At 41.9% G+C, this 21,489-nt stretch overlaps 1 protein-coding gene across 1 annotated transcript in view; it reads right to left on the bottom strand.

Annotated features, from left to right (window-relative positions):
* Positions 1–21,489, bottom strand: part of ELP4 (elongator acetyltransferase complex subunit 4) — a 255,713-nt gene that overhangs the window by 185,741 nt on the left and 48,483 nt on the right. Inside the window, exon 4 of the mRNA XM_015428447.1 lies at positions 16,282–16,404. Coding sequence (XP_015283933.1) covers positions 16,282–16,404 — 123 coding nt within the window. The remainder of the gene's footprint in view (positions 1–16,281; positions 16,405–21,489) is intronic.

The following is a 21,489-nucleotide window of genomic DNA, read 5'->3' as shown; positions in this document are numbered from 1 at the left end:
ACTACACCGATGAAAGTCACCCATTCTGGCCTCCAAGCTCTGTTGCTGGGCCTCCAGAGTAACTGGTTGGTCACTGTGTGAGAAAGGATGCTGGACTAGATTAAACACTGGTATGATTCAACTGGGCTCCTCTTAAGTTCCTTTTGAAACTAGACCAAATGCTGGGATTCTGTTCAATATATTTGCCACACCAAGGTAAACAGTAACTCCCTGGGGCCATTTCTGGTTGGGGGAAAAAAAAACAAGTGTGGGGGCTTCAATACCCCCCTTCATATGTATGATTTGACAACTGAATTTGAAAAACACCAGGAGCTCTGTTCACAGACCCTCTCAGCATCATGTTTAGTTTGGTCCTCGTATACATTGGTGTGGGACCTGTTTCCCCATTTTGTGATCCCTCATAATTTAGGAGTGCTGATCAGGTGAGATTGGAACAGTTTAACATGGTTGTTTAATTTATACATGTGCAGTGGCATGGGAATGCAGCCACACTGTTCAGTATGAAATAAAGAAGAAAAGTAGACCCAGGTTACTTAGACAATTCACTTTTTAAAAATAGGATATGATGGTGCGGTCGAATGGCAGATCTTCTATTGCTATTATATTCCTATACTTCCTGTATTCTGTCATGATGACAATATGTATTTAATTATTAAATTTATATCCCATCCTTCTTCTGTGGAATCTTTCTGTCATCATGTTTGGCATCAAAAGGCTAGTTGCAGCAGGGGATCTGAAGCTGACTCCCAACCTCAGAGTCCCCTGGGAGTCAGCTTTTGACCTCATTCTGGGGAAACTTCACTGGTTTCCACTGTTGTTTAAACCCACAGAGGTTTGGGGAAAGGAGAGGATCAGAAGCCAACTCACAGCTGACAGTCGGCTTCTAGAATCCCAGACCTGGAAACTGTGCTATCTATCCTGGAACACACAAAAGTGGATTTGGGGTGGGGGAATCAGAAATTGATTCACAGTTTATTAGGGTAAAGAGTCTGCTTCTGATCTCCCCCTCATTGTGTTTTAGGAAGGCTGAGATTCAGCCAAATTAGAGATTGGCTTCAGATCTCTAACATAGCTGTGTTTCAGCATTCAGTGATGTGGTGGCAGCAGGGGGTAGATTGGAGACACGCTCCAACCTGAGCTGAGAGTGAGTTTCTGATTCACCCTCTGTGAAGGATGGAGATTTGGAATTATACATAAATAGCATAGCATGATATGGAGTTTATTTGTTGTTGTCACTATCCTCTTTTCTAACTAAATCTAAATGTAGGTGTACTGGTATATGTGAACAAACCTTCAAAAGTTTGTTTAATGACCTCACAGGCTATCAAACATGTACTGGAGTAAGTGTTTGTATCCCCTCCAGTATTGTCTTGGTTATGTTTTGGGAAAATATTGTTTCTGCCACATATCCAGACATAAATCAACTGTTAGGCACAATTTACAAGTGAAATTTCTTCTTCCTCTGGTACGGACTGAAAGATTGTTTTGCAAAGAGGTTTGAAACTATTTACAATTGTATCACACAGCTTATGCTGTGTTAAACAATAGAGTTACAAGTTATGAGTTTAGAGGAAGAGAGCAAATATCAAACAAGATTATGGACTTTTACTGTAACCCTGAAATGATAAGTTCTCCTGGTTCACTCTTCAGGAGCCACACATTTCCCACATCTGCAGTTAGGACTCCTAGAGACCTTTTAGCAGACACCTGGTCTGATCCTTGAGTTTTTTCACAAACAGACAACCACACTTTATTAGCCTGCCTCCTTAGAAGCCTGATGCTGAGACATCAGATTTTCTCAACTAGCATCTCTGGCAGTCAGGGGTCATTTCCTGCAGGAGCGCACAGGAGCGGAGCTCCGGCAGTAAAGAGCCCAAGGGGCGGGCACATGCAACAAGCCCCTCCCCCTGCTCCCAGCCACCCCCGGCCACAAGGAGCAAGAAGCAGCCAGGTAAGTTGCAGAGGCCCCCCCATAGCAATCCAAAACAGTCCAGTGGCACCTTTAAGGCCAAGGTTTATTCAGGTACAAGCTCTCCCTCCTCTGTGAGGGCAGATCTGTGCACTTCCCCCCTCCCCATAGCTAGCAATCCAAAACAGTCCAGTGGAGCCTGAGCGGTGGGTGTTGCCTTCTGACACACTTCCGGTGATGTCAGGGGATGTGGCGTATGCAAATAAGTTCTGCTAATGAGTTATGCTAATGAGCTCCTGCACCTCTTTTTCTACAAAATGACCCCTGCTGGCAGTTAATCCCATCAGACTGAAAATAGCAGTTTAAAAGATTTTGGCATCTTCCAGACAGCCTTAATGTTCCAGATTCATTTCCCTTTGTTATAATTTCCTGCCCCTTGTATCCAAACAGGTCTCTTTGGGGCTGAGTCCATTAGAGCAGATAGAACTCTTAACTGAGGTCTGGAGAAGGCAGCCATTAGCCATGTGGTGGCCTGGTCAGCTGAAAGAAGCTTCAAGGAAATCGCAATTCTGGAGAGATCTGTAACTTCCTAAGCTAAGGAGCCTGTCCTATATTTTAACATCTGACAGGGCACGTATAGAGAGAGGGACAGAGGAACTGTGTTTAACCTATTTCTTTTGAATCCCTTGCTTAGTCTGGTGCTATGCTAAAAGTATGCTTGTGAACATTTTCTTTTTAATACATACTTTATAATTTTTGATGCTGGCAGTGGTTCTCTATACCACATAGATCTCCACTGTGTTGGACATGCTATTTTAAAAGGAACACCAGGGGGAGGCAGTCAGTTGGCAAGTGGCTATTCCTCTAGGGGTGCACAAGGCAGTAAATGGTCCCTGTGGTGACCAGGCACTGGGCAGCAGGAGACACAGAAGCAAGGCCTCAGAACTTGGAAGGGAAGCTGGGAGTCCTGACCCTCTCAGCAGGCAATTCTTACAAAGGTCAGGTTGTAGTGGTGGGTTACCAGACAGAGGTAAAAGCCTCTCCAGGTGTTGGAAAAACCTTGGAGAGCAGAGTTGAACAGGGCCTGCAGGCTGGAGCAGGCTCGTTCCACCACAGTGCCAGACTGGGCACCACTGCATGTCTTCTAGCAGAGGACAGTCTCCAGAGTGTAGGGATGTGTGATTTGTGGTGGTCCAAAGATTGTTTTGGGTTGCAGCTTCACCCCAGGTCTGCATGTGCATTTGTGCTGAGGGCACCCCACTTTGGAGCAGTTGGAACAAGAACTGGGCTTTTGAAAAGAGAACAGCATAATTCCCCTTGGAGGGCAGAGTCTACTGAATGTGGGGATGTATGATTTGTGGTATTCCAAACCACATTTTGGGGTTCAGAGCTTTTGAATTGTCTTCAATGGAGTCACAAATAAGGAATGAGGAAATGCATATAAGGAACCGGGAACCAGCTCAAGCCTCTTGCAGTCTAGCCAGTTTGTGCAGCATTCCCAGCAGCAGTACCCATGGGAAGAATAACCCCAATAGCTTAAACTGGAGAGGGAAAGTCTTCTCTCATCACAGCAGTGGTGGCAGCTCCTGGGGCAACACTAACTTTCATGGGGAAGGTTTTTTCCTCCTATTCCTGGCAATGATGGCGGAGGCCAGAACCAGAACAACTTAGCTAGCTCTTTTGAAGGAGAGATCATACAGATGCCAGGCAAGTCAGAAGCTATAATATTTGACATTCAAAAATGTGCTGTTCAGCATGCCATTGTCTGAATAATTTCTTTAAAAAAATGGTACAACAGTCTGAAGCTAAATGATCTAACAATACAAGATTAAGTATTGGCAAACAATTTTTGTTTATGCCAGAAGTAAATGTAGCCCCCAGAATTTCAGAAAGAAACATCTGAAAACATTCCAACATGAAAACTGTAATATTGTCTACTAATAATTTTCTGTAAGATGTTTTAATTTAAGGCATACCTTACTTGCTAGATGTGTCTAACTGATCTAATTCCAAGTTTTTGAATGAGAAATGTTAAATTTTTTAGTTTCTTTTTATAAATAAAGTTTTATTCAATAAAAAGGAGAAATGTTATAAATTTTGACTTTTGTCAAGTGTTCCTATTTGTTGTGAATTTAAAAAGTAAAACTGATGTGAAGCATAAAATATAGAAAATTATCACTGTCATGATTCATTTGTTTGAAAAAAGTTGAATTTTTGCCACTAATAAACTTTTTGAAATAAAAAACAACACACTAGAATTTAATTTCAGAACTGCTACTAAAACCAGTTTTTTCAAATACTTTACACTATGAAATACACAATACTTCTCAATTATTTTAAAATATTAAAAGATTACATTATCTTATATGCTACATTATATAATCATGATAGAACAAGATCTTAACACCAAATCAAATAAATATGTATTACTGCTTTTAAAAAAACCAAAAGTTCCAAGTTCTTTAGTCTGGGGGGTTCTCAAAGCAATTTAAACAAGGGCTGTTCTTTGCCCTATAATCTATCCTTTATCCGGATTACTGATCAGAATGTTTTTACTGCAATCTCTGCCAGAGCTCATCTTTTTATTGTGTAGGTCCAAGCCCCCTTAATGTTTTAGAAAGGCCCTGACTAAATGAACTTTGATCTGATGTCTTCATTGAGAAAAGCTCCGGGTTTCCCATTTCAGATGCAAATCCTCACTGAAGCCCAAGAGAGTTTAGTAAAGACTGCAAAAGAGAAGAAACAAGAAGTTTCCAGGATCCTCTTTGAGAATCCTGGGGAACACTGGTGTCCCTAATCCACCCAGATGCATGGATTAAGGTAGGTGATAACCTTTCTTGATTCTAAAGAATAAACACAGTGCCTACAAACTGGGTGGAGACTAGGATTTGGCAGCAATAAAACACCAGGCAATAAAAGCCTGGTCTATGTCAGAAGCCTATGAATAGACCTCAGTGTACCACATTCCCAGGCCTAGTGGGGAAGCTTGCAGAAAGCCCACCTGAATCAAGTAAGCATGAATAATCTGTCTTAACAGCAGCATGACCACAGAGACATGGCAAGAGGGAGGAAAAATATGTTTCTTTTAAGTATGAATTAATACATTTATTAGTGGAATGTTGTTTCAAGCCTATCATTCATTGGGATTTCTACGAGACAGCCTGCACAAGTAGAATAAACTGAATTTTCATGGAGCAGAGTGTGCCTTTATGCTACCGTCTGCTGTTAACATTTCTAATTGCAATACTAATGTGTTAGAAATTCTCAGATTTTAGGATGAATCAAGGCAGAAAATTGATTTCATGCTGTGACAGTTCATATATTGCCCTAAGAACACAAGCAATACATTCATTAAAAGAAAAGTGAGAGAGGTAAATGCAAACTGCACACAAAACCTGATTGCATTAAGCTAGGACGTATCTACTATTTTTAGTCTGAATTTCAAACGATTAGCCCAATATAGCCAAAACAGCTACTGAGAATTATAGAAAATTAGATCCTTATTAGCATTGTTTAACTGCACCCCAGAGATCCTGCTAGTGGCCTTAAAATGTTCAGAGTAGAAGGACAAGACGAAGACACTCCACCAGCACCTTCACCTACTGCAAAATTCAGCTTCCCTTAACAGTAGTTAGGGAAGGAAAATGGGCAAAAGGACCACTGAAAGAACTAAATGGGAGACACAAAGGATAAAATAATTGCATGTCTTTAAGGGGGGGGGGAGGCCAACAGCTACTTCTGTAAAGGATATCTTTTCTGTCAGAAATAAAGACAAGGTCCGCTGTTCATTGGTATTACAAATGATATATTAGAAAGAATAAACATATCAATTACTAGTAAGGATACAATTGCCTATGCTTTTAAAACTATTTTATTCGTTTTCTTTAGACTGTATCCAAACCTACCAATTTAATCTGGAAATATAATTTATGGAAATATAATTTCTTTTGAGAAAATTTTCAATTTTTTTGGTATTTTCTAATCAGTCTTTAGTGCAATTAAATATAACCAAAGTACTTCATGTATTTTCCTACCTGAAGTCTTGCTATAAATGTAGCAAAGAGCAAAGTGCTTTAGTAATTGTTGGGACGAAGAACAAAGCAAGCATATTTAAATCAGTTTATTATTTTCTTTTGGCATCCACTGTATTTCCATTTTCCATTTTGTGGCTAAGGACTTCTCAGTGGGACATCCATTGAAAATTAGTATACCTGTTCAGACAGAGGGATGCAGGCTTGAGCCAGTACACCTGGCTTGAGGATAAAATAGTAAGGGCAAATTGTAGAACTGGGAACAAAGGGTAAGATTTTATCTTTATCAGATTCAGATTTCAAGTATTTCCATGCACTTATGGGTGCTGTGTGTGAGTGAGTGTGTGTATGTACAGACCCTTGCCCCAAATGAAATGCAGCCATGAAGGGTCCCTTGATCTTCAGACTATAAGGAAGGCTGCATACAGGAAAGGGAGCCCGAAATGCCCTTGTCCATGGACAGACCTTTGAATCCCAGCCAGGCTCATCAAGGCAGAATGAATGAACTGCCAGGCAGATATAACAAGATAGGTACTGCATGGAGAAGGAGGGCAAGGTAATTTTTAAGAGCTGCTAGAGGCAGAGACTTTCGGCGGAAATTAGGCTGGAATTTTATTGCTCAGACTGAACAGTGCAGCAAGTACCAGGATTATATTAGTGCAATGGGGGGGGGGACAGGAAGACTCTTGGAGGAGGGGAGTCCCATTCCCTAATTCTTCCCCCTTTATGTTGCCTAATTATGCATTTTCCTACCCTTCCTCCAACCCTCCCACTCCAAAATTTTTCTCCCCCACCCCTTGGTTGATGTTTTTGCATGAGTTTTTTTTTTTGTGACCACTGCACATGCAGGGTTTTTTGTGATCATTGCACATGACACCAGTTATTTGGAGCAGGGTACTTAACCCCCTATTTATATTTATATCCTACCCTGGGATGCCTGGCGTGAACTTTTTGATCAGGATTTTTTGATCACCCATGACTACTAAATATATGATGGAGCTCTGGATCAAGGGGGGTCTGCTATATAGTAATTCTTCATGACCCAACAATTTTGCCAAGAGACTGAGCATCTCCATTAATAATATATAGGTAACAAGTGGGAACGTGCAAGGACTAGTAGAAGGCATCTCATTCCCCCCACTATTTTCTCTTTCTCTTCCCTGAAAGCCCCCATACACTCTCCCCTTTTCCTGCTTCCTGCTCTCATTAGGTTTACCAGCTCCAGGTTGGAAAATTCCTGCACATTTGGGCATGGAGTCTTGGGAGGCAAGGTTTGTGGAGGGAAGCGACCTCAGCAGGGTATTTTACCATCGAGTCCACCCTCCAAAGCAGTCATTTTCTCCAGTGGAACTGATCTCTGTCATGTGGTGAGCAGTTGTAATTCTGGGTAATCTACAGCCCCCACCTGGAGTTTGCCAATCCTAGTTCCATATTGGAAATGGCTGCTTTGGAGAGTGAAGTGTATAGCATTATACCCTTCTGAGGTACTGCCCATTCTCAGACCCCATTCTCCTCAGGCTGCATCCCTCAAATCTCCAGATATTTCCTAATCTTGAGTTTGTAATTGTATCTCCTTCCCACTCAACAGCCAACCTATATTTATCTGCCCCTCTATCTTAAGCTTTCCACACACACACCCCCCCCAGCAGCCTTTGCCTAGGAAAACTGTGGCTCAGTTGTGTGGTGCTGGCCACTGGGCCAGGTACTTGCATGGTAGGGAACCCTCAAGGTCTTGTGGGATGACACCTCACTTTCCCCTCTATTCCCTCCCTCTGGCGACCTCCATATTTTCTCCCCTTTGTTTGCCTCATTCTTTCTTATCCATTTACCAACCTATCTTTTAGCTGCTTCCCATCTTCAGCTGTATTTATTATTTATTTACTTCATTTATACCCCACCTTTCTCCACAGTGGGGACCAAAGCAGCTTACATTATTCTCCTCTCCTCCTTTTTATCCACACAACAGCATTGTGAGGTAGGTTAGGCTGAAAATACCTGACTGGTCTAAAAGCACCCAGTCATCTTCCACAACATGATGGGGATTTGAATGTGGGTCACACAGACCCTACTTTGAAGCTCTAAATGCTACACCACACTTGATTTCTTAAGGTGGCTGCTGTTGAACAGTAGCAAGAAGTTAGGCTTAGCTGATTCGCACAAGTCCCAGAATTACAACTGAACCCCAGATGACAGAAATCTGTCCCCTTGGATAAAATGGCTGCTCCGTAGGGTGGACTCTATGGCATTATATCCAGCTGAGGCCTCTCCCCTCCCCGAATCCTGTTAGCAATTAGACCCCTCCTCCTGCAGAGGGTCAGTTTAGAGCTTAGAGAGAAAGAGACATAAACACCCTTCATACAATATCAACTCAAAAATCATAAATGTAAGACACTGTCTGGCCTAAAATAACACAAAATGGAATGCCAGCCAGAGACAAGCCTGGGAAAATATTTTTGAATGTGAGTCAAAGTTGCTGACTGACAATAGCTCTCCCAAGAAACTACTGACTGATCTCATCATTAAGCAACCTCACTTCCCCCTCACCCATTTACCCTTAATTTGGCAACACTTAACACTATTCACCCAACCTAGTAGCTTTTCCCATCTGGTGCTTAGCAGGTCATCAAGCATCATTTATACCTATAGTCTACCTCAGAAAAACACATCAAGCTTCTCCCAAATTATTGTCTACCACCAAAAATGCCATCAAGTTTTGGGGGGCGAACACATCACACTGCCCTAGGCAGTGTTTTGCCCTATATCTGGACTACACAGCCACCACTGTTTGTGAGTGTGTTCCTGGTACCAACAACCTGCACCCCCACTTTGTGTGTTTCTTCTCTTCTCTTTGTAAAATGCTGGCCATTTTGCTGCTGCTTCTGTGGACCTCTACAAGATCTGGTAATTATACCCCTTCCCCTGCTATTATAGCCCTATTCCCATTCCTCCCTGATTTCCTCTTAGTAGCCTTGTATGAGTTTAAGTGCATTTATGTGTGTTGCACTTTCCCCCCTCTTTTAATAAAAAGCATTTCTGGTTGAACATCTGCCTGGTTTACTAGAGTCCTCTTAAGGAGGAAAAATCCTAGTATACATTGGTGGAGATCCCAGTTACCTGCCTCTCACTCTGCCTCCTTAAGCTAATTCCCCCAATTAAATGAGTCTGCTTCTTTGCCCTCCTCAGATCTCCAGGAATTTATCAATCTGGAGCTGGCAATCCTAGCCAGGCCTGGCCCCAATGAGTCCTCCCTCAAAACAGGCCTGGAAAGGGCCCTGCCTCTGCCTCCCCCTGCCTTTTACTGATAGAACCCAGCCTAGAATTTGTGGTTGCCTAACAAATGCCACTGAATGAATCTGTTGCTTAAAGCTATAGGACCTCCATTTATAATTTGGTGGGTTTTCAAGCCCCTTGATGGTGTTTTATTTTTTTTTAGATTTCACATTTTCCTGCAAACCTGGGGCATTTTTCAGGTTTGCAGAAGGATCTGTCTTGTCTGTTAACAGTTTCAGTCACCGGATTTAAGTATCGTCAGATTTGGCTGATTGATTTCACTATTCGCATATATATTTTATACTGCAGTTACCACCTCAAAATCTAATCAAAGTGAGCGGGCTTACTAACCCTGGTTTCATTTGGATGGCATTTTACCCCAGGTTTTATCCCATTGTATTTTATAGTTTCCATTGTGTTTTATATTTTAATATGGAATATTGCTAAAAGGATTTAGGCAGCTTGATTGTACCACCACAAAAAAAATGTGATGAAATATCCCTCCCTGTCAATATATTAATGTGATAATTCATACAGATACATTCAATAACGTATTTGGAAATTCTTACATAATTGATATTTTGTGAAGATACAAGGCACAGCAAGCTTTGTATTAATAAAATTGATCAAGATATATGATCATCCCAGGGAGTACTTGATTTGACATGTCACCCTATATAAGTCTCTCTGACACAAATACATAGCACAACTGTACAATTATACAGAAAACCAAATATGCCAAGTCCTGTAAAATCATTTTGTCACATTCCAATTATATCCTTTGGAAGAAGACTGAATTTACTGCACAGCACATTGAGCCAAACAACAGTAAAATAAGTTTCTAGGACTATACGCACCAAAACATTGCAGTTTATTTTAGAAATTTGTCTGCCCTGCTATCTAGGTGAGAAAATAACTAGCCTAAGGAAAAATATAGTTCATGAAACACTAACAACCACAAAGTCCATTTAATTGACCACTGGGCTTGTTTCTTAAATGCTGCCTTCATGACGATTAGTTTATAGTGACAGTGAAGTTGATATAATCTCAAGTGCTTACTTTACTTATTACGCACATGGATAAGCAAGTCAACAGCTTGATTCAATTTGGTGATATCAGTGGAGAGACCTAAATATTGTTCAAATTACTTACATAAAAACATCTATATTAAATTTAGGAAGCTATTTTGTATAAACACAATGCATGCCTCTACTTACATTTGAAAATGTGCACAGTAAGTTTTATAACACACAGTAATATCTTTATATTTGATATAGCACTGTATTCTATGGCACTGTTTATTGTATGCGTTATCTTGCTTTTGCAATCCATTTTCTTGATTGTTCAAGGTATACCATGTCTTAGACTTTAGTCTGCATTATCTTCTGATTTTGTAATCCTAGTAATACTGCATTGTTTGTTGGATATTTTATGAAGTCTGACTGCATTTTTTAAAATTTTTGTATTCCCCCTTGAGTCTTAGCAAAGAAGGCAGGCTACAAATGAAGTAAATAAACAAATACAGTCAGGGCAATATTGATAGGAGCACAAGAGAAATTGGGAGTGACAGTAGGATGGTAAAGGAGGGCCATGTCTAGAGACAAAGAGGCCAAGGCAGGCGAGGGTTGCTGGAGAGGTAAACATGTTTTAGGTGTCTGTATGTCAATGCCAGAAGTCTCAAAGCCAAGATGGGGGAACTGGAGTGCTTGGTGCTCAATGACAATTTAGATATAGTAGGTATTTTAAGCTTTCCATGATGGAATGGGGAAAATCTATGGGATACAGTCATCCCTCAGTATAAGCTTTATAGGTGGGAGAGGGAGGGACAGGTTGGGGGTGGGGTTGCATAGCACATGAACGAAGGCTAGAATCAAATAAGTTAGAAAACATCAGGGGAATTAACACCCCGACAGAATCAATATGGGTAGAAATACTGGGCCCTACTCAAAAGTGGGAGTGTACTATTGCCCACCTGACCAACCCTTGAGACTGATCTTGAGATGGAGTAGGAAAGAAGGGAGGTGACTAAGGTAGAAATGTTATGATACCGGGTGGCTTCAACTATCCTTACATTGACTGGATAAACAAGTGCTTGAGTCATACTGAAGAAATGAGATTTCTAGACATCATAAATGAGTGCGCACTGGAACAATTGCTCACAGAGCCAACCATAGGGGAGCTGGTTCTGAGCAGGGCTCAAGACCTTATGAGAAATGTAGAGGTTGTTGCACAAATGGAGAACAGTGATGACAATGTTACTAAGTTCAGTGTTCATGTCAATGGAAAGTTACTCCTAAAGCCCAAAGCAGTAACATTCTATTTCAAAAGGGGAAGGTTTACAAAAATGAGGGGAATAGTTGAAAGGAAGCTGGAAGGGAAATGCAAGAGAGGCAAATCCCTACAGGATGCTTGGAAGCTATTTAAAACCACACTAATTGACAAACAGATAGAATACATTCCCCAGGTTAGGAAAGGCGCTGTCCAGTCTAAAACAATGCTCGCATGGTTAACAATGCTAGTTATGGAAGCTATGAAAAGTAAAAGAGGCTTCTTTTAAAAAGTGGAAGGTCTGCCTCAATGAATTGAACAAAAGGGACCACGGGCTCTGACAAAAGAAATGTAAGCCAATAATTAGGAGTGCAAAAAAGAATCTGGGGAGCAGGTTGCTAAAAGCCTCAAGACAATCATTAAACATTTATTTAAATATTAGAAATAAGGTCTGTTGTGGAAATAAATACAACAAGCTCTAGAAAGAGGCTCTGGGAGAGTGCCCTCGCCTTGGGCACTCAGTGTCAATTTGCTGTGGCAACCTCAACAAAGTATAATGACACAGAGTCTACAATTTTCTCCAGAGGAACTGATCTCTGCTAGTTGAAGACCAGTTAGAATTTTGAGTGATTTCCAGCCCTCCCCTGGAGATTGGCAACAATGGCTCCCCATGAGGAAATGGCTTGTTTGGAGGGTGGGATCTATGGCATTATAAGTTTCTGAGGTCCAACCTCTCTTCAAACCCCAACCTCTCCAGGCTTCACCCCTCAAATTTCCAGGAATTTCCCAACCTGGAGTTGGCAACCCCATCTCCTTTCCCCGGCTATCAACCATTATCTACCCCTCTGACTTCAGCTGACTTCTGCCCTCCCTCCTGGACAGCAGTTGTAATTCTGGATGATCTCCACCCCTTACCTGGAGATTGGCAACAATGGTCCCCCAGGAGGAAATAGCTGGTTTGGAGGGTGGTGTCTATGACATTGTACCTGTCTGAGGTCCCACCTACCTTTACCTGCCCCTCTGACTTCTGCTTTCCATCTCATCCCCCCTCCTTCCTGGAGAGCAGTTGTAATTCTGAGTGATATCCAGCCCACACCTGGGGATTGGCAACAATGTTTCCCCAGGAGGAAAAGTACGATTTTTCTCTGCAATGGGGACCAAAGCAGCTTACATCTTTCTCCTCTCTCCCTTTTGACCTGCACAACAACCCTGTGAGGTAGGTTAGGCTGAAATTCTGTGACTGGTCCAAAATCACCCACTCAGCTTCCACAGCAAGAACCTGGGTCTGACAGACCCTGCTCTGTAGTGTTAACTGCTACACCACACTGGCTGTGGTATTGCCTGGTATCACAACAGATCTCTCTCTCCCCCTGGAGAAAATAACTTATTTGGAGGGTGGGCTCTATGACATTCTGTTCAGCCGAGGCCGCTCCCCTCCCTAAACTCTGGCTTCCATAGACTCTACCATAAAATACCCAGGAATTTCCCAACCTGGAGCTGGCAACCCTAGTCAGGACTGGCCCCAATGAGTTTTCTCCCAAAGGCCAAAATAGGCGTAGAAGGAGTCTCCTCCCCCTCGGCTTTTAGAAGAAGAAGAAGAGATTGGATTTATATCCCGCCCTTCACTTGGAGTCTCAGAGCGGCTTACAAACTCCTTTCCCTTCCCCTCCCCACAACAGACACCCTGTGAGGTGGGTGGGGCTGAGAGAACTCTGACACAAACTGCTCTTTTTCAATGACAGCTGTGCCAGAGCTTGTGACTGACCCAAGGTCACATCAGCAGGTGCAAGTGGAGGAGTGGGGAATCAAACCCAGTTCTCCCAGATTAGAGTCCGCGCACTTAACCACTACACCAAACCACTACACCAAACCAAACCAATCAAGCTTGGCTGCCTAGCAACAGGCACTGAGGGGAAAGTAGGGTTGCCAGCTCTGAGTAGGGAAATACCTGGAGATTTGTGGGGGCAGATCCTGTGGAGGGCAGAGTTTGGGGAGGGGAAGGACTCAGCAGGGTATAATGTCATAGGGCCTACCCTCCAAAGCAGCCATTTTCTCCAGGTGAACTGATCTTTGTCATCTGGAGATCAATTGTAACAGTGGGAGATCTCCAGGTCCCACCTGGAGATTGGCAACCCTAGGGGAAAGTCAGCCACACAGCAGGGGGTTGAAGAGAATGGTTTGACAGACACTGCCACACCTCAGTAGACAGCCAGCCATGGCGGAACCAAGCAGGAGAGACAGCCGTTTCCACAATTTATTACTGTAATCAAATATAGAATTATTAGGCACATAGAAAAACAAAGCCCACTGAGGGAAAATCAGCACTGCTTCTGCAAAAGGAAGTCCTGTTTCATCAACCTTCTGGACTCAGAATTCATGGGAAAAGAGGTCGGTTTCTCTTATGGATTAAAAATTAATTAGATCACAGAAACCAAGGAGTAGGAATAAACAGACACTTCTCATAATGGCGGTAAGTAAGTAGTGGGGTCCCACAAGGACTGGTATTTGAGCCAGTACTATTCAGTTATTCAAATTATCTGGAACTAGGGTTGCATAGTTGAATGGCCAAGTTTGCAGATGACTCAAACGTATTCAGGATGGTGAAAACCACGGATGACTTTGAAGAGCTCCAGGAGGATCTCCACAAATTGGGTGAGTCAGCAACAATGTGGCAAATTAAGTTCATTGTTGGTAAGTGTAAAGTGATGGACATCGGAACAAAAAAAATCCCACCTTCATGTACAGACTAATGGGGTCTGACCTTGCTGAGAGTGAGAGAGGAAAAGATCTTGGGGTAGTAGTAGATAGCTCAATGAAAGTTTCAACACAGTGTGTTGCAGCGGTGAAAAGGCAAACTCTGTGTTAGGGATTATTAGGAAAGGCATTGAAAATAAAATGGTTGACATTATAATGCCCCTGTATAGATCTATCTCATTTGGAATACTGTGTACAGTTCTGGTCACAGTATCTCAAAAAGGACACCGCAGGCCTGATAAAAGTAAAGGGCAACCAGGATGATGAGGAGGTTGAAGCATCTTTCCTATGAGGAAAGGCTGAATAGTCTGGGATTTTTCAGTTTAGAAAAAATACAATTAAGAGGGGACACGACAGAGGTTTATAAAATTATGCATGGTGTGGAGAGAGCTGACAAAGAGACATTTTTGCCTTTCTCCCTAAATACTAGAACTTGAGAGCATCCAATAAAGCTGATGGGCAGTAGATTCAGGACAGACAAAAGGAAATACTTCTTTACACAAAGAATGATTAAAATGTGGAATTCACTGCCAGAGGATGTAGTGACAGCCCCAGTCATAGACAGCTTTAAAAGGGGATTAGACAGATTCATGGAGGAGAGGTCTATCAGTGGCTACTAACCTTGGTGACTAAAGGGAACTTACACATTCAGAGACAGTCAACCTCTGAATCCCAGTGCCAGGAGGCAATATCAGGGGAAGGCATTAGTGTGTATGCCCTGTTGTTCTTGTCTCTATGCCCTGTTGAGGAACTGATTGGCCACTGTATGAGACAGGATGCTTGACTAGATGGATCACTGGTCTGATCCAGCAGGGCTCTTATTTTGTTCTTCTGTTCTTAGATAGATGTTCTTAGAACATAAGAAGAGCCTCAGTTACTCAGGTGTCTTTGATGAGGTACCTTGTCAAAAGTCTTTTGGAAGTCCAAGTAGATGATTTCTACTGGATCTCCCTTGTCCTCATGCTTGTTAACCTACTCAAAGAATGCCAAAAGGTTGGTGAGGCAGGACTAATTACTCATCTATTCCTTCCTGGTGTTTCCTGATTTTTAACCCACTTCCAATCTATAAGAGGTGTTATTCTCTAGTCCTACCTTTTTTTTTCTCTTAAATTGGGTGTATGGGCTACAATATGGTAAATGAAATGCAATGTTGTTAAATATAAGGTTATGCATATTGGGACACACACCCCCTCCCCCAACTTAAAGTATGGGTTAATGAGGTCTGAACTCGCTGAGACTGAGTGGGAAAAAGATCTTGGAGTCATAGTGGATAGCTCAGTGAAAGTTTTAACCCAGTGTGCTGCAACAGTGAAAAGACAAACTCTTTGTTAGGGATTATTAGGAATGGGACTGAAAATAAAATGGCAAATATTATAATGCCCTGTATAGATCAATGATGCGGCCTCATTTGGAATACTGTGTACAGTTCTCGACGCCATATCTCAAAAAGTACATTACAGAGCTTGAAAAAGTACAGAAGAGGGCAACCAAAATGATTAGGAGGTTGGAGCACCTGCCCCATGAGAAAAGGCTGATGAGTTCGGGACTTTTCAATTTAGGAAAGAGATGGCTAAAGCAGGGCATGATAGAGGTTTATACAATTATGTATGGGGTAGAGAGAATTGACAAAGAGAACTTTTTCTCCCTTTCCCAAAATACTAGGGAATCCATTGAAGCTAATGGGTAGTAGATTCATGATATACAAAAGGAAATACTTCTTTACACAACGAATGATTAAAATGTGGAATTCGTTGGCAGAGGATGTACTGATGACCACAGGCATAGACAGCTTTAAAAGAGGATTACACAGATTCAAGGGGTATAGGTCTATCAGTGGTTACCAGTTATGGTGATTAAAGGGAGCCTCCACATTTAAAGGCAGTCAATCTCTGAATACCAGTGCCAGGAGGCAACATCAGGGGAAGGCCTCGGCCTCTATGCCCTGTTGTAAGACCTCCAGAGGAACTGGTTGGCCACTGTGTGAGACAGGACCCATGAGAAACTCACGGGAAAATTTTTGGTGGAAAACCATTATGAAATATAATTTACCTCCAGTGTTTGTATGTTCTGGTAACGCCAAGCTATTTTCATGGATTCCTGCTTGCCTTTCATAGCTGCTTCTTCTTCCTCCATTGCACTGACAGAAGTATTCAAGAAAGGTGATGGAAGCTCCTAAACCAGGAGATTAAAAAATAAAATAACATAAGATTTTCAGGCAAGCTATTTTATTAAACATTTCAATCAAGTATGGTTAGTTAACATTATTACAAAGAGAGTACAAAGGTAATTATGGATATCTGGGACCTGTTCACATCCTTGTTTACTCAAAAGCATATTGGTTTCTGGGGGACTTATCTTCTGTTAACTGTATAGGTCTGCAGCCTTAATTATTGAATACAGACTGTGAACATGTTATACATTCTCATACATAACATATTTGTAGTATTTGTTCAATAATTAACAAAGAAATCTTCAACATTAACATTTTTTTTTGATGGACCAAATAAGTAAGACCCCAGGAGATCCTTGACCAGTATCAGCTAGGTGAGGGGGCACATATAGATGTTAAGCAATACTGGGAAGAGGATTGCCCCCTGCGGAACCCCACATATTAAGGGGAACCTAGTTGATGCCCTCCCCCATAGTGCCACCCGTTGTCCCTGACCTTGGAAGAATGAGGTAAGGCATTGTAAAACCATCCCACGATTTCCTATTTCAGTGAGGTGGTGGGTCTACAGGTCAACATCAATTGTGTTGAATGCTGCTATAAGATCTAGCCATAACATCAGTGCCAACCCGCCTCGATCCTGCTGCCTATGGAGATCATCTGTGAGGGTGACCAACACCATCTCAGCCCCATGGTCAGGGTGGAAACCAGACTAGAATGGGTCAAGTGCCAATGTGTCATCCAGGAAATGCTGGAGCTGCTCGGCTACCGTTGTCTCAATTACCTTGCCCAGGAATGATAAGTTCGAAACTGGATGGTAAATGGAAGGATCTAAAGGAACCAAGGATTTCTTTTTCAAGAGTGATATTACCACAGCCTCCTTCAGACCCTTTGGATAGACCCCCGAATCCAGAGACAGCTTGATAATGTCCATCAGATGGCCCTATATTCCCTCACCACTGGCTTTCACCAGACATGAGAGACATGGATCCAGGAACCATGTGGTAGGCCTAACAGCACCCAGAATCCTGTTGACATCAGTCAGTGAGAGTCAGCTGAAGGCATCGAATACTGAAATCAAAGATAGCCAAGGGGACTCCAGTTCATGTACTATCAACCCTGGCCAGCAGGTTGTGGCAAAGCGACAAGACTCTATCTGCAAAAAGGCTCACAGATGCCTCACAGCTAATAGCCGAATTATCAATATTTTGTGTTCTCTCAGTAAGAGATGTTAAAGATCAAATCACTCTAAACAATTATGCCAGGCAAGAGCTAGCGGATGTGATGGAGGCGGAGTAAAATTCTCTTTTTGCAGCCTTCACCACCATCTCCCAGGATTTCATAAACATCCTATAACAGTGGTGGCGAACCTATGGCACGGGTGCCAGAGGTGGCACTCAGAGCCCTCTCTGTGGGCACGCGTGCCATCGCCCCAGCCAGGCCCAGACCATCATTAAAGTGTCGAATTCTCTGCCAAATAATTTTAAGTAAATGAAAGCATTTGGGATTGCTTTCCTTACTTTGTTTGGATCATCTTAAGTTGATGTATGAGTGGTTTTTTCTAAAGTAAAATCTCAGTATTCAAGTTAAATTGCTGTGTTGGCACTTTGCGATAAATAAGTGGGTTTTGGGTCGCAGTTTGGGCACTCGGTCTCTAAAAGGTTCGCCATCACTGTCCTATAAGGTTCTCTTATAGCTTTGTTGTGAACATGCCGCCAAACTTGCTCTAGTCATCTAACCTCCCGCTTAATTCCCCTAAATTCCATAGTAAACCAGGGGGATGATTTTGAGTGGGGGTGAAGAGGACGTCGGGGGGTGACTTCGTTGATGTCTTCAGAGAGACCTGAATTCTAGTCCTCTATCAGAGCATCTAAGAAGTTGCTGGAGGGCACTAGATCCCGCAGAGCATTCTGGAAACCAATTGGATCCATTAGACTCTGTGGGCAAGCATAAATGTTTTATCATAACAATATAGGGATAAAGATGGATCTTTTAAAATCTTAAATGGTAATAAGCAAAAATTTAATTATTTTGTCATAAATTACTTGAATTATAGTTTAGTCTTTCAGGCATTAATGTTAGCTTCACTTTATTTATTACATGGAAACTTTTGTATCTTAGCTACATTTTATTCGAACAAAGTTTGAGTCCAGGGGCACCTTTAAGACCAACAAAATTTTATTCAAGGTATAAGCTTTCATGTGCAAGCATGCTTCTTCAGATACAGAAGTGTGTTTCCACATTAAAGCTTATACCCTAAATAAAATTTTGTTGGACTTAAAGGTGCCACTGGACTCAAACTTTGTTCTGCTGCTTCAGACCAACATGGCTACCCCACCTGAATCTATCTACATTTTACTTATTAGGGTTTGTATAATCCAGTTTAAATTAGTTTCCCAGGTATCTTATTCGCAGTCAGTAAAATTATCTTTCTTTTTTTCCCAGTAACACCTGCAAGAAATTATTGTGTACAGTTATCTTTATGTCAATTATTCAAAAATGAGCCAATGTAGCCCTAGCCCACCGTTGTGGAAGAGATTATCATTAGAATAAACCCCGTGCAAGCATTCACTTAATTCCCTAAGCCTCTCATTGTTTTCTATTCTGCTTCTCACAAAAGACACACCTGCTACTCTTCTCACACTGTAGATGAGGTGACTGATAGTATCATCCTAAACACAGTTACACCCTTCTACGTCCACGGAAATCAATTGTCTTCGAAGAGCATAAGTGATTAGGATGGCAGTGCGGTGATCCTAACTAGATTAAAATCTTCCTATAGGTGACAGCCACGCTACCTCAGTATCTGCTTCAGCACTCCCCCTCCCCTGTATCAGCAATTCCTCTTTGAAGTCCCACAGGATTTTGCTTTCTATAGCAATGCTGGTGATTATGATTTGACTTGTGTCCACAGACATATCTGAGAAAGCAGGCAGTTGCCTTACAGAGTGACACTGGACCCACAATCACCACCTCCAAATACCCTGCAGCGCTCTTTACCTACCACACCTGACATTCCTAAATCATGGCTGGGGGGGCTGAGATAGAACAGAAAAAAAGAAGTATGCCAGTAGTCTGAAAATAACTGAGTGCAGTGAACAGCCCCTCCTGACTTCTGCACCTCAGTGTTAGCTTGTTAATATACCTGGGGAGAAATGTGAATTACAATTATCAGCAGAAATAAACTGCTGTTGTTGAACATGCTATTTATATGGTGATAAGCCCAAACTTTAATACCAAATCCTTCAACTGGTACTTAAGAGTATACAGTGCATCTTTCTTGCATATCATATCAAAACAAACCTTTAAATAACTTTCTTGGATGGTTAACAAACAGTAATGGGATAAAAACTCTACGTATTGTTGCCCACACTGGACCCACAGAAGGGAAAATAAGCTTTAAAAAGGGTTCCAAGAAAGGAATAACACAAGACCTTTGTAGTCTCTGTATACCATGGTGGATTTCAGCAGCGGTGCCCCAAAATAAAATTATGAAGAGAGTGATTGTAAACACAAACAAATTATTTTATTGTATACAAAACAAAATAAAATGAATAAAAATTTAAGGAACTTACACTGGGGACCTGAGAACTAATTCCCTAAGTAACCACACATGCTCAAACACACACGCCAACTAGAGGACAGACTTATAAAAGGTAGGAGGGAGGAAATTGTTTCAAGGAAGGGATATATGACCTGAAATCCTGGGTTTAAGGTCTGGAGAGAACCAGAGGCAAACACAGCTGAGATCCAATGAGCAGAACAAGGAGCTGGCTAAGCAAGGAGAAAAAGACTGCGAAGTGCAGCAGGAGTTCTCAGCAGGTTTTTTAAACCAGAGTTCTTCTGACCAAGCAGAGATCTGGCCCAGGGATCAGAGGAACAATTTGCTATGGCATGGGGTTCTTCTTTTACAGACAGAAGATCCTCAGGGAAGGTAGGATTTGGGCCATCCTGGCTTTGGATTGGATCAATATAAAAAGTTTGAATCTCACTGGCTACTTTAAAGTTAACTGCTGTCAAATTTTGGCAGGGAAACAAAGGAAAGCCTAAAAAAGAGAGGAAGATAAGGAATAAAAAGAAGGAAAACTAATAGCTGAGGGTGATATTTCAGCCATGGAAAACCCTTTCATTTAAATGAGAGCAGTTGATAATCCCTGCCTTAAAATGACCATACCCACTTTCTGAAAAGGTTAACACACACCAGAAGTACTAATGGATGCCAGCCATGCTTTAAAACTTGACTGAGGGAGCAATCCTCAGTATGTCTACTAGAATCCTATGCTGATTTATTCAGTGAGGCTTACTCTCAAGAAAGTGTTTTTAGGAATGTTTTTGTGATGTGAGTGGAGGAGAGAGGGAGAAGAGTGGGCTTTGGGAATCACTTCATGGTACAAGCATTTGGGTTATACATATAAACATTATACCCTTTAATATTTGTAAAGTCTAAGTATCCTATTTTCAAACTAAATTGTTTAAAGATTGTTTCAAGATTCTTTTCTTTATTAATATACTTTTATTGTGCTTGTATCTGAATAAAGATTCCCCCCTCTCCTCCAGCCGAGACCCCTTGGTTAGTGGGGGTCCCCCTCTTGTTTTTGGACTTGTTTTAATAGACACCTTTTATTTAGAGCCTAAGTGCCAAGGGGACCTGAAACTTGGGGGGGGGGGTCTCATAAAGGCACCTGAGTTCAGCCATGACATTGGTAATTCCCAGGGACAAGAGAGGAAGGGTGTGCTGGAAAAATGTGCAGTCTCTGCCAACTCAGGGTCTCAATAACTTTAAGACTTCACTTCATTCTCAAAAACAAAAGACTTTTCAACACTGGAATATCCTAGCATAGCCCAGAGGTGTCTGCCCAGCACAAGGAAGTTGCAGTTCTGGTCACCACACCTTAAAAAGGATATTATAGCATTGGAAAAAGTGCAGAAAAGGGCAACTCAGATGATAAAAGGGTTGGAACACTTTCCCTATGAGGAAAGGTTAAGGCGCTTAGGGCTCTTTAGCTTGGAGAAACGACAACTGAGGGGTGACATGATTGAGGGGGGACATGGTTTATAAGATTATGCATGGGAAAGAGCAGGTAGAGAAA

The sequence above is a fragment of the Gekko japonicus genome, unplaced genomic scaffold (assembly GCF_001447785.1).
Source record: "Gekko japonicus isolate JY-2015 unplaced genomic scaffold, Gekko_japonicus_V1.1 scaffold687, whole genome shotgun sequence".
Lineage (NCBI taxonomy): Eukaryota > Metazoa > Chordata > Lepidosauria > Squamata > Gekkonidae > Gekko > Gekko japonicus.
Note: the sequence above shows the minus strand (reverse complement) of the source record. Positions and strands in the feature narration are given on the sequence as shown.